This window comes from Barbatula barbatula, assembly GCF_947034865.1.
Source record: "Barbatula barbatula genome assembly, chromosome: 20".
Classification (NCBI taxonomy): Eukaryota; Metazoa; Chordata; class Actinopteri; order Cypriniformes; family Nemacheilidae; genus Barbatula; species Barbatula barbatula.
In genome coordinates, this window is record NC_136783.1 from 8027397 (window position 1) to 8040667 (window position 13271).

General features: G+C 36.8%; 1 protein-coding gene across 1 annotated transcript; it reads right to left on the bottom strand.

Annotated features, from left to right (window-relative positions):
- Positions 1–1592: 1592 nt before the first annotated feature.
- On the bottom strand, positions 1593–4520 carry nrtn (neurturin). Its single transcript, XM_079483611.1, has 2 exons — positions 4244–4520; positions 1593–3813 (listed from the first exon to the last, which is right to left on the bottom strand). The coding sequence occupies exons 1-2, from the start codon at positions 4485–4487 to the stop codon at positions 3386–3388; spliced, it is 672 nt and encodes a 223-aa protein (XP_079339737.1). The 5' UTR covers positions 4488–4520; the 3' UTR covers positions 1593–3385.
- Between the last annotated feature and the right edge of the window lie 8751 nt (positions 4521–13271).

Genomic DNA, 13271 nt, shown 5'->3' on the forward strand with positions numbered 1-13271 from the left:
ACATTTGATATATATATATACTTATATGCACATCAAAAATTGTTGACATTAACATACACTGTAAAATACCCTGTAAAAAAGTTTCATGTAAAATTACACGGTTTTCACGCTTTTCTTGTAAATTTTCACTAATTTTCTGTAATTTTACAGGTCTTGTACTTTATTTAAAAAAGTACAGTATTTTTACCTTATACTTGTTTTTTACAGTGTAGATTGTCAGGAGTGGTATTTATGTGTCAGAGGGGGATTGTATGTTTCTTAACTCGCATCCATCATCTAACAGTCGTAACAAGAGAAGACTGGCAAAGCAAAGTTTGTATTATAAGGCTACTCTTTCATCAAGGCTGAAAGTCTGGTTTTATGCTTTATTTCTTTTTTTTTCATGTTGACAGCTTTGGCGTAACTGACTATGTTCAAGACAAACCGAGAAATCAACTAAACTGTTCATGCTTCAATCTATTGAGAGACAATTCAGTCAACTGGAATAAGGCCACATATAGCTTTCCTCAACCCATGTTCATCTCTTTTCACACGAGAAATGGTTTGAAAATGGTTCATTAGTTATTGAGATTTCAAGCATTTTTATTATAGGAATGACAAGTGTGGAAAACAGGACTTCATCGTGGGGTTAAATAGATTTAAGTTTAGTGTAAAAAGCCTTTAAACAGTAGGACATAACTGCTAAGTGTAACATTACGTCAATCATGGAAAAATGGCTCTGCCTAAGTAATCGGAAATTACAATTACAGTTATACTGTAATTGCGACAACATACAGTACAGTACGTAAATCACTCAAGTTTTAAACAATTTATTAAACAGTTATATATATATATGAATATAATACATATGAAATCTTATTTGGCACCAGAAACACAAAAAATCTATAAATAACAATATGCTCTGAATACATCCGTGATGCTACATCTAAATAAATTAACAAACCATAACTTAGACTTTAATAAATATACATATGTTATAAATGTTATGCAGATGCATTGCATCAATGTTTATTGCTGTTGGTCATCAGGGTCCAACAATCCTTGAACTGAAAGGCTGTGTGTGTGTGCAGGTGTGTGTGTGCACTAGATCAACAGGCCATATGGATGGGCAGACTGCAGTTACGCTAAAGAAAGTTAAGAAGTAAATTTGATCTCTCTCCGGTCTGATTCCAGTTATTTCCTTTTGAACGCCTATATTAGATTATGAATGTGGATACAGGGTATTAGATCTGGACATTTTATATTCCTGGCATGCGAAAAGAGTCTTACAAGCATATACATGCACAAAGTCAAACTACATTAGTGAATTGTATAAACCTTTGCTTTAGTTTAACATATACGTATATATGTGTATATGAAAAAATAGATATATACATAAACATAAAATGAATCAATGTAATTTTGAATGAAAGTTTGTTACAGTAGCATAAAGACATTGTGTGTTAAGTTTTAAGGCCCGGTGCTGTTAGGGCTTAACTTCTCGACTGTAATTACTCTAATGAACTGATCAGACTTATATTGGGCTTAACAGGTCACTCATCTGTTTCCCGAGTGCGAGGAAACTACTTGCTTTAGCTCTCATATAGATGCATTGGTCCATCAATAGATGTTTTTCCAAATCTTATATCTCAGAGAAAACCGAATCGGCACTTTTCTCACTTTTCCAATTGTTACATGAAGCGTGGGGTTTTATTTTGTATTGGAGCATGAAACATGGAATTTGTTTTAGTATCTGTATTTATTACCTGATAACTGGAGAGCATTTCAGTTCAATGAAGGGCCAAAATCAGGACGCAACCTCATTTAAAGACTCATTTGGTAAATTTGCAGGTGCCTATTCCTTCCACTTTAGTTCCTCAGTATTTTTGTCCAACGCTTGACAGGAGCTAAGTGGATTAGACTCATCGATTATAGGATGAAGGGGATTTGGTCGGGTTAACTAGGGAAAGACCTCAGGCATGGATTTTCTGACACAGCGCTCAAAATACATCTGCTTCTGCTGAGAGGTTTCCCTTATACGCCAATACAGAAGAGCCAAAGACACATTAGCGTAAAATAGAAGTTTTGTTTTGGGAGTATTGCTCAATGTGAACATTTAGCATTGTGCATAACTTTTTCTATGTTGTGATGTTGAAATGTAGAGATGACTGAGGGTGAAGATTTGTAGGCATGAAAGCTATGTGACAATGAGCTTTAACTATTATTTAGAATTCGTTTGGCAAAGCAAAATGCAGACATCAGGCAAAAACTAAAATATTTTAAAGACGTGGAGACACTGCAGTATTGCTTCAAAATACAGTGAAGGAATGCTGAATAGATGTTATCATCATTTTTTGGAAGCAAAGATTCCAAGTTATTCAATGTATGCATCTAAATAATATTATATTATCAACTAACAGAAATTATATTCGCATTCCTACGATGATGTTTGAATTAAAGGGTAAGCATACCCAAAAATGAAAATTCTGTCATCATTTATGTACCCTCATGTCATTTCAAACTTATATGAACTTTAACTCGTGGACCATGGGAATCATGTTGAATATCAGTGCTGAGGTAGATGTTTAATATGAAGACTGAATATGAAATCATGTCAATCTGATGGTTTCTGAAATGCGAACCCTTTTAATATACTGGCCAGTTGCTTCCTTTTCCATCACAATGAGGTTGTGTTTACTTTTGGTCTAGATGGGCCATTGTGTATTTGTTTTGTTAACCTGCATTTTTTGTATTATTCCATCATTACACATTTACACAACTTGAAAGTCGACCTGTGAAGGCATTATAAACAACACATACAGCAGCGTCTCAAAGCAACAACAATATAACAGATATTGTTTTGAATATACTTTGAATATTGTTTATGTAGAATCTGACAACCCTCATTCTGTGTTTATGCCTCTTTTAGGAAATGAAGTACATCTCAAATCAGTGCTTTACAGGGATTCTAAAAGCAAAATTTTAAATTCATCAGTCATCATTTATTAAGTATCATGTCAATCTGAACCTGTATCTGACTCCTTCTGTGGAACACAAAGAAGATATTTTGAGAAATGTCTCTGTGATTTTGTGTCTATACAATGAAAGTCAATAGGGATCAATGTTGTTTGGTTAACAATGTTCTTCAAAATATCTTCTTTTGTGTTGCGCAGAAGAAAGAAAGTCACCCAGGTTTGAAATGACACGAGGGAGAAAATATATTGACACAATTTTAGTTTTTGATTGAACTATCCCTTTAAGCCCAAATTAGAGACATTTCCGGAAGCGTTGAATTCTTCCCGTGCAGCATTTTGGTTCTTTGTCATTTCCATCTCGAAGTTTGTTTTGAATAAATAAACATGTTTTCTCTTTCTGTCCTCAATGGGTGCTTAAAAGGTTACGATCCTCATACACATCCACATGCCTGGGCCGCATACTCATGGAGTGTTTGGAAATCGCTGAAGTTATCAAGGAAGGAGAAATCCTCCTCGTAAGCGATGGGCCGACAGCAGGGGCTGTGCCGAGCTTTCTCCCTCTGATCCCTCGTAAGCAGCCGTGAACGTTTCATGATCGCCAGCGCCAGGTCATAGTTTCTGCGGTTGGCGGTGCACTTTCCGCTGCAGTAATGGAAGACTATCGTTTCATCGCTAACGTATCCCAGACCCAGCTGACTGACCGTTACCTCCACATCTCGTAAAGAGCAGGGTTTGCCACGCTTTTTGGCACGTTTAGTTCTTTTGCTCTGAAGGGCATCTTTGCGGGCTTTTCTTTCCACCAAGGTCCCAATAATCTGCTTCAGCTCACCCTCTGTGAAGGTCTGGAACATTTCCATGACTGACGTAAAGAAAAAAACAGAGGTTTGATTATTGTTACTGGAATAGCATTAGATATGTATTGATTCACCATGAGCCGGTTAAATCCGATTATAATATCTGACGATTCAAGCCGGTTGAGATGTTACTTGAATCACAATACATGTTTTGATCAGCATGGGCTGCTGTGTTTACTGAGACTTTGGTACTATTTATGGTACAGTTTATTTTTGTTATTTGACATAAAATATTTTTTTTACAAAGAACTGTGCAGCATTTTAAAAAGAATACAGAAGGGAAGGGTATCTGTTCATTTCAAATTTGTCTCAACTCATTTCGTAAATAAATCGAATCTTGAGATCAGTATCGTGAATGCTCTACTTATTTTCTTTTAGTGCCATTTGATTTGACATAAGTCTGAAGTGAATGTTGTTAAGGCATCTCAGTCTTACATTCTTTGATGAAAGAGTTTCCACTTTCAGCAGATCTGACCCCCCGCTGTCGTCCACCTGTCCCAACAGAGGACGAGGAGTTTGAGGGTGTCGACGAAGACGGTGATGATAACGATGAGGATGAAGCTCTGCTGAGGTCAGGAGGGGGCGGGGGTCTAGTAGAGGGTGTGGCTTTAAAGACGAGGAGGGAGAGCGCAGCACTAGAGAGAATCAGGCCAATGGCAGCAAACTTCCATAACTTCATCTTAGAATGAGGAGAAGCATTGGGCCCCTGAAGAACAAACAGATATTCATCACTCAAAAACAATGTTGCCTGGAAAGCTTTTGTTTAATAAAAGTACATGACCACATGTTAATAGGCAAAAAAGTGTTTGGCGTCTTGTTTTCAAAATAGTGCAGTCACAGCTATCAGCAGGCAGGAGTTAACTGGACTATGCACGCCATTCCACCCACAGTTTGTGTTACTTGTACATATTTTCGACTTGATCGTGACTGACATCAATATTTGACAGCATTGTTATTGTCAAATATGTCTCAAGGTCAGTGGCTCAGCAGTTACAGGACTTGTTAACAAATACCGAGCCAAAAGTAAAACATCCTAGATTTGTTCTTTCAGCTACATATGAGTCTCGTGCTAAACCAAATTTCATTCACAGATGTTTGCACAAGTGGTTTTGCCATGGGGTTCTCCTCTGTTGATCTCATTCCGGTGGACCTTTTCCGAGCACACAGGTGTGGACCATCCAAAAATGGAACAATGTCACACAACCCAAATGGTGCAGAAAAAAACAACAACATCAGTCCAGCATCAGAAACTATCACATGTGGCTCCAGGATGCTTTTGTTTATTGTTTTACTTTATCAAATGGGAAATAAATGGAAATTCAGACCAAAACAGATGTTGCGTCGACGTATTCCACAGTGTTCCGCTTTGGCAACTAGACAACAGACAGGAAAAATGTATCAGTTTGTTTCTTCTTTGGCTATTTCCCTATTTATAAATTCGGCAATTTCTTTGATTTGGTCTCTGGACACACATCTGAATAGTATGTTTATGCCTCCTTATTTCACCGCCTTTATTCCACCTTATTGTACAGCCATGTTACATGAATAGAGTAACTAGATAATAATACCATTGTACAAGTATGATTACCATATTTACCTCTCAAAGGTACTTCTAAGCAAAGCAAATCCAAGTGTCCAGTAAGGAACAACATGATAGTGAACATAATATTGGGTCTTATAATTTAAGCCTGATAACATTTACATAAAAAGTAGTTTGTACACGTCTCATTGCTTTCAATTGCAATGTTTAACCGTCTCTTTTATAAATAGACAGATGTTTCTTTCATTCGACATAACGGAGAGCAAAACATGATGTCATGATTGAAGTTGTTTGTGCCATTCAACATGTTTTTGATGTTCATGCCTTTAAAACATTAAAACACTTTAAACAATTGATGTTTTGATCTCAAATTGATCTCTTAGATTCTGTTGGGCCGACTGGAGGTTCAGCAACAATTCAGCAACTAAAATCAGGAAATGCCGATCTTACAGAGACTAAGAACTTAAGCAGGCTGCATTCTCTCAAACGCTTTACCAGACCTTATTAGAATGCACTAGATAATACTAACCTCTGCTTATACAACCCAGAAGAAAATGGAAATAGAAAGATATGAATTATCTGGTGGTACCTAACTTACATGCTAGAGACAGAAGATGCATTTTGAGAGGGACATAAGCAGCAACAGCAAGTTTGGTTTGAGAGAGCACTTGATCCACCTGAACACTTTGTATTGATAAACTCATACATACACTTACATTACAGTTTTTCTTTATGTTTAAATTATAGCAAAAACATATAAAGCGTTCATTTGCAAAAACAAAAATTTTCAAAATTAAAAAAGGCAAATAAAAATTATATTGAATTGTTTTGATTAAGTAATAAGAACAAAAAAACCTTACACAATAAAAACATGAAAACATAATAAAAAACTTTTAAAAGACTTTTGATTTAAAGGAGTTATCTATTTTTGCAAATAAACTCTTCATATGTGTCTTATTGGCTGAGATTGTTTTATTATTATTTTAAAAACCCACTTACAAGCCTTGAAATCTGCAGCTTTGTTTCATGCATTAATGTCATTTCCAATTAAAACAGGAAACATTATTGAGTGGCTCCTGACCTTAAAAATAGGCAATATCGCCGATGCCGGTGCTGGATTCTCTAGATTAAGGAGAGCTTTGATTGGTCAGATCTGATGAGAAGCTGACGTGCAGAATGATGTCATAAAACTTGTTGATCCATTTTGGTGGAAGTGAGAGACTGTAAGCTTTGTAATGTTTTTTTTCTTCTAGATGCAATTTTGGTCAATATGGAAAACACTAGTTTAGATATCTTTAAGGCTTCATACTGAAAGCCAAAAAAGTTTATTTTGATTCCATGGGGACACTGACTGAATCACACACCCAAGTTTAAGAACAATAGAAGGTAATGGGACATCTTTATTAATACTGTATGGGTATAGTTTTAGTTAATATATAAAATGAAGCTGCAGCCTTTGTGTGAAATAGAAGCTTTTTCATTGCTGGTCTCCACGGAAGCTTAAAAAACGAAAAAGCTTTACTTTCGGAAAGCAAGTATTCATTGTGAATTGAAAATGTCTGTGTGGCGGTTCTTGATAGTCACAGAGAGAGTTACTGAAAACAGTCCATTATTCTAGTCTTGTCTAAACAAACCATAACTAATAACCCCTCAAATGAAATGTAGAAAAACGGTATCTTTGTTTTATTCTCATGCTTCAGACACAGGGAGCACTCCAACCGGGATACACCCTTCACAAATCACAATATTAAGCCACCGTCTCCTTATTAGGAAACACACGATTGTTCTCTGGGTCCTTTTGGAAGCAATGGCACTCTTAACTCTTTTCAAAGGAAGTGAACATGAGCAGATCCATGTTTATGGAACATTCTAAAATAAATTGTCTAGTCAAGTGGGCACTCGACACTTACAAGATGGCTACAATAGTGCCCCAAGAGCCACCTTTCCTATAAGCACGTTTCTCAGGCTTGAGAGAAAATAGAAAATAACCTCCATCACGTGTTTTGATGCTGGATGTCTGTTTGCAGGATTGTTCTTGCACAAATGATGTCATTTCGTTTTGTCAGATAGATATTTATACTCATATTTTGACTGTTTGTGTATATGAGTGAGACAACTGGAGTCAAGGGTGTTGTTTTGTCAAGGGTGCGACTGGAAAAGAGGGTGGGGTGTTGGGCTGCGGTAAAAAAAGCTTTTTAATAAAGACTTGATACTGTACATAACCATAATTATGACATCACACACTTCATTACCTCTCCCATGCTTGTATTTACCAGTATTTTATTTCTCAGGTGTCAAGTTTTACGTCTAAAGAAATAAATCCGTACAATGAAATTAACCCAGAAAACGCTGTTGTAGTATTTTCACCTTTTCACTGTGAATTTAGCTTTGATAAACTTTGCTTTTGCATGATGCAGAATCAATGTCGACAATTACAAATATCAGAGATGCACCGATATATTGGCCAATAATCGGTATTGGTCGATAAAAGCAATTTTTCACAATATCAGCTGATAGTTTGAAAACAGTCGATGATCATGGGGCGATAGATCCTGTCAAACAAAAGAGGACAGAAAAATGCAATGAATGCTCTGTATCACTCGGAATAATCGGATATCGGTAAAGGTATCGGAGGAATTGCAATCTCATTTGTACATTTGATTAAAATTTGCCTTCACTGCAATAACTATTAGGTTTAGGGGTGGGGTTAGGGGTGGAGCTTCAGTATTGCCTTTTTATTAACTCTACATTTTGTGTGACACTCACATCCCACAAATTCATATAAATTTACCACCTTAAAATAGTAAATATAGTTTATGTTACGAACTCCAGTAAAATAAGGCTATATTAGTCTAATACACCTGTTAATCTTAACATCCAAGCCAAAAGAACCATGAGACTATTTACTTTGGAGATGCACTAAAGTGACGATGTCATAAGGTTGTTGACATTAAAGGTATAGCAAAGATGGTCAAATATACCTGCTTTTACGCTAATCCTGGTTTCATGCTTAAAAAAACACCATGAAAACTGTAAGTCTAATTGCTCTTCTTGCAGTGAATGTAAAAAAACATTTACATTCCATTTAAGAGCTTAAGAAAGCTTTTAAAGGATTTAAAACAAGTTGAATCATCTCATAGAGGCATTCACGTTAATACCTGCCATGTGAGCAACAGACGTATAGAAAACATGTACTAATTCATCCATAAGCAAAGCAAGTGATCCTCAGCATTACTATAATCCTGTGCTTAAAGAAATGTGTTTTACCTAAAGTAAAATACTGTATGAGTTTTTTTTAATCTCAGCCTTTAATGAGTGCCAGACTCAAAAGAACACTGGTTCAGCTTTCAGCTCAACATCTTCCTGAGATCAGACATGCAACCTTGAGGGAGTCGCCCAGATCTTTAACAATTAGCCCACCACCACCCAGTTGATGTTAACTACACACTAAATAAAATCATCTTTTAAACAGTCAGGTTTATAAGGTCTGGGAATCAGTGAAACAGCACAATCTTACGCACATTACATCATCTCAGCACCTCAGCTCTGCGTGAATTGAGTACGCCGGTGGTTGTGCTCCCGCAGTGCATTTGGTTGGCAAAAATGTGTGTATAGTGCAGGATGAGTCATCAAGATTCTTATTCCGTTGTCTCTGGCGATACTGTAAATATTAAATGTGTATAACAACTAGGTTTGACAATTTTTCGAGTACAGTGGTACATTGCGCCTTCAAAATTACAGACATAATCTGACACACTTAAAGGAAGAGTTCACCCAAACGTGATCATTCTGTCGTCATTTACTCACCTTGAGTTGTTCTAAATCGGTGTAAATTTATTTGATCTGATGAACACAAAGATATTTGGAGAATGCTTGTAACCAAACAGTTCTTGGCCACCACTCAATACCATAGTATAAAATACGACTTGTTCTGATGTACACAAAATAAGATATTGTGAAGAATGTACAGCAAACAGTTCTGGGGCACTTTTGACTGTCGTATTCCTACTATGGTATTCAATGGTGGCCAAGAACTGTTTGGTTACAAGCAAGCAAATGTATTTCAAAGACAGTTTACAAAGACATTTATACAGATTTGATACAACTTGAGAGTGAGTAAATAATGACAGAATTTTCATTTTTGGGTCCGTCCCTTCTGCAGAGATTTAGACTTTTGACAGACAATTCCAGAGATATGAAGATCTTCATGCATACCTTGAGATCAGATTCAAGTGACTGTACAGCAGTTGGATGTTTCTCTTTATCTGCCGAGTCAGAGGAAGTTTAGGTGCTAAATAGCATCAGAAAATCAATGCTGCTGCTCTGGCTTCTGACTCTCTGACTTTGTGATATGCTGTGTTGGGTTACCCAACAGCTCTGGGCTTGAGTTCAGCTGACCACCATAACAGCAAGACTGATTGAAAATTACCAGATGCCTTCTCTAATGAAACAAAGTCACTGTGATGTTTCTCAGTTGTACTGTGAATGGCCGAAATTCAGGACATTGTTTATTTTTACAGTTAAGGGATGTGAATGTAACTTAAGAGTTTCGTTTCGATCATATTTATGAATTGCAAATGTGTGGAAGATTCATGAGACATGGATGAACTGATGTGGATATTATTGCACAGTTATATGGCTGCCAAATAACCGGATCTCTGAAGTAGCTCCCAAAGGAAACATTTAGTTTAATTATGCTTACTGTGTTTCTTTAAGTTACACCCGACAGACCTTAACATACACAGGAAAAATTTACTAAGTCAAGGTGATTCAATGTATCAATGTCAATAAGTTGTATTGAAACCGACAATCGATCAGGTTAACAAACCCATATAACCAGAATGTAGCATTTAATATAAAATAATGTTAAGCAATGTGAATTGCAAAATAGTTCAATGCATCTTACTCAAAATATATAAACAGCTGCAGAAAAAATAAGAGATTGTTGTTTTCTGATTATAAAAATGTACTATTTATACGTGTGTTTTCATTTTGTTTCCTTCTGTGAACTACTAACAATATTTCTACCAAATCTCAATTAAAAATATTGTTACTATTTGCATTTATTTCACTTTTCAGCAATACACACTGATATTTATACACGTATTTAAAAGCAAAAAAAAAATCACGACTGTATCAATCAATAAGCACAAAATAATTGGACAAAATGACGCATTTAGTTAGCACTTTGTAGTAACACCATCATACCCCCGTCATCGCCCTCATTCAAGATCTCATTGATCACCCAAACATTCACTATCATTCAATCTCAAAATTAAAATTTTTAACCAAACAGAAGTCAATAAGGAATGCTTAGGATAAATTGTTGTCTTTCCACACCCTGTACCGTATCATAACAGGATGTCAAATCACAATGTTACACCCTACGGGTATTTATACAGCAACAACACATTTTATGAGTTTGTAGAAGGATGTCAGACTAAAGAAGCTGCATACTGCGGTTCTCTGATGTGTTGGGATGCAGAACATGAGCCCAGGTGAAGCTCCGTTTCTTTTGGCTGACTATCATAAACATCTATGGGCAGATGTTATTTCATCCAGATAATGATGGATGGGTAGATGGATGACGTTCTGTAAACGATTCATCTAATTGGACCATTAAACCGCAGCAGCATTCAATTTCAACGTCCACAAATTAAATCTGTTAGTACAAACTGAAACAGAAAGAATTGAAAAATGTGTGTCCCAGTGTGTCATTTTTTTGGGAGGATCCATTGACAGAAATGCAATATAACATACATAACTATGTGTTCAGAGGTGTATAAAGACCTTACATAATGAAGTGTTATTATCTTATAATGAGCTATTTCTATCTACACACACCGCGGGTCCCCTTACATGGAATTCACCATGTTGTTTATACAGTAGCCCTGAACGGACAAACTGCTCTACAGAGTACATTTCGTAAAAATGTTATCTGCATCTGCAAAGAAGCAAAAACATGACAACATCTTAGTCCTGTGTCAGCCACCGTAGTGCTTTGAAACGGAGGGGCGGAGTGAGCTTTTGGTTGCCATTCACAACCTCACCACTCATAAACTGAACCTTTAACGTTGATGCAACATCGTATCTGTTATATTTGCTAAATTTAACATACTTAGAAAAAACTAGGGTGCACAACTGTACGCATACGCTAAAGTGTACGTGTCACTGGTGTGTGTGGTGTGATAAAGGCCTTATGAGAAAAAATCAGGGCTCATGACAACAGCTTTGAGTGCATCTAACAGAGCATGTCAAGTCAACAGTAAAGCAAGTGAGTGGACATCATGATGTTCATGTCTCTACCAGTTTAGCTGGAATGATGTAGATGATATATAAACTGTCAATGCAGATTTTATCTGCCATTCCTCTGCCTCACATCGTTTAATGCAAACAGAAGGTCAACCAAGCTTGTCCGCAACTGGAACGGATTCAGTTTAAGACAATAGTTGAAAGAATCTTATTGCACAAGATCTTAGTTCTTTATCAATGCAGGAAAGAAATACAGGAAATAAAAATCCAGAAAATTTACCCATTTTACTCAATTAAGACAAAGTTGCATTTTTCCGGTGTAAGTCATAGTAGTAACATTTCACAATACTTTTTATTAATTTATGCAATGTTTTACATGAACACACTGGGTGTAGACTTGTAGATGTGTCATGTCATGAAAAATATTTTACAGCACTTTAATATACATTATAAAATAACTTTAAAAGTAATAAGTTTTTATGATGCTTGTACAACCTTTGAAACATATGTAGAAATGACATTAACTTAGAATTGTTCACTATTCTGTCACGTTAACTGTTATATTAACTAGTGTATAATGTTCTCGCCTAAAAATCCTAATCTTTAGATAAGACGAGAAAACAGCATGCGCTCTTACCGTCTGCCCGGCTTATCCAGACTCCACGGCGTGTCTGTTCAGCTGACCTCTGGGTATGTCATTGATCAATATTCCAGCCCCTAAAACATGGTGTCTGTTTGCAATATGTATGAATTGTAGAGTGTCCAAAGAAAATTCATTAGTTGCCAGATCCTGTCGATATCCAAGGATGCTGAAGTGGCAAAAAATATCCCAAGATTCCCATTCTGACTTCAGGCATATGCAGGCAACCAAATTTAGCGGCAAAGCATAAACAGACCTTAAGCAAATGTTAACAAAACTGTTCTACTGTAAAGTGTAACCAGCCTCAAATAAGAACCTTAATAATAAAACCCATTACACTTCCACGCAAACAAGGGCAAGTACTTGCCAAGCATCTGCCGGTCAAAACCCCTTAAAAACTCCTAAAACAATCAGAGGAATTTGGAAGCACTTGTTCACCTGTTTACAGAAGCAGCGGTTCATGTGCAGTCCTTTAAATGTTTACTCTGCAGGTTCTTCATTTACATCTTCACACAAATCAGCTGAAAACAGATGTTTAACTAACAGATTCCTCAGGAATGATTCATAAAGGTGAGGAAAAGCTGATGGCAAGTCACTACAGACGCCAGAATCCTGTCATACTCCTTCGAACAGAGGCACGTGCATGTTGCCATGAAGCCAAAACTGTCCTATGTGGACCTTTCATCAAACAGATCATCATCGCTTCTGGTATCTAAAGCTGTAAATAGAGTCCTACATCTCATAACAGAAACAGGTCCAAGAGTCGAGTACCAGTCCAACGCGTTCAGTTTTGGGCTGACAGTAAATGCCAACTTCTCTGTAATCCTTTCCACACTGGAGGATTAGAAGCCTTGGCCGCTTGTATCCGGTGCGCCACGCAATGAAACAATCCTGAAAATTGAACTGAGTTAAACAGGCATGAGAGCAACTGACTCTGAGAGCAGCACTGGGACATCAGAGATGAGTTTCTCGTCCTGCTGGAGAGGTGGAGAGAGGGGAAGGAGGGCGTAGTGAATAAACCACACTTTTTC

Coding starts and splice junctions, on each gene's coding strand:
- nrtn (XM_079483611.1), bottom strand. CDS start 4,487: ATGAAGTTATGGAAGTTTGCTGCCATTGGCCTGATTCTCTCTAGTGCT. Junction 3,814..4,243: donor AAACTCTTTCATCAAAGAAT/GTAAGACTGAGA, acceptor TCTTTACGTCAG/TCATGGAAATGTTCCAGACC.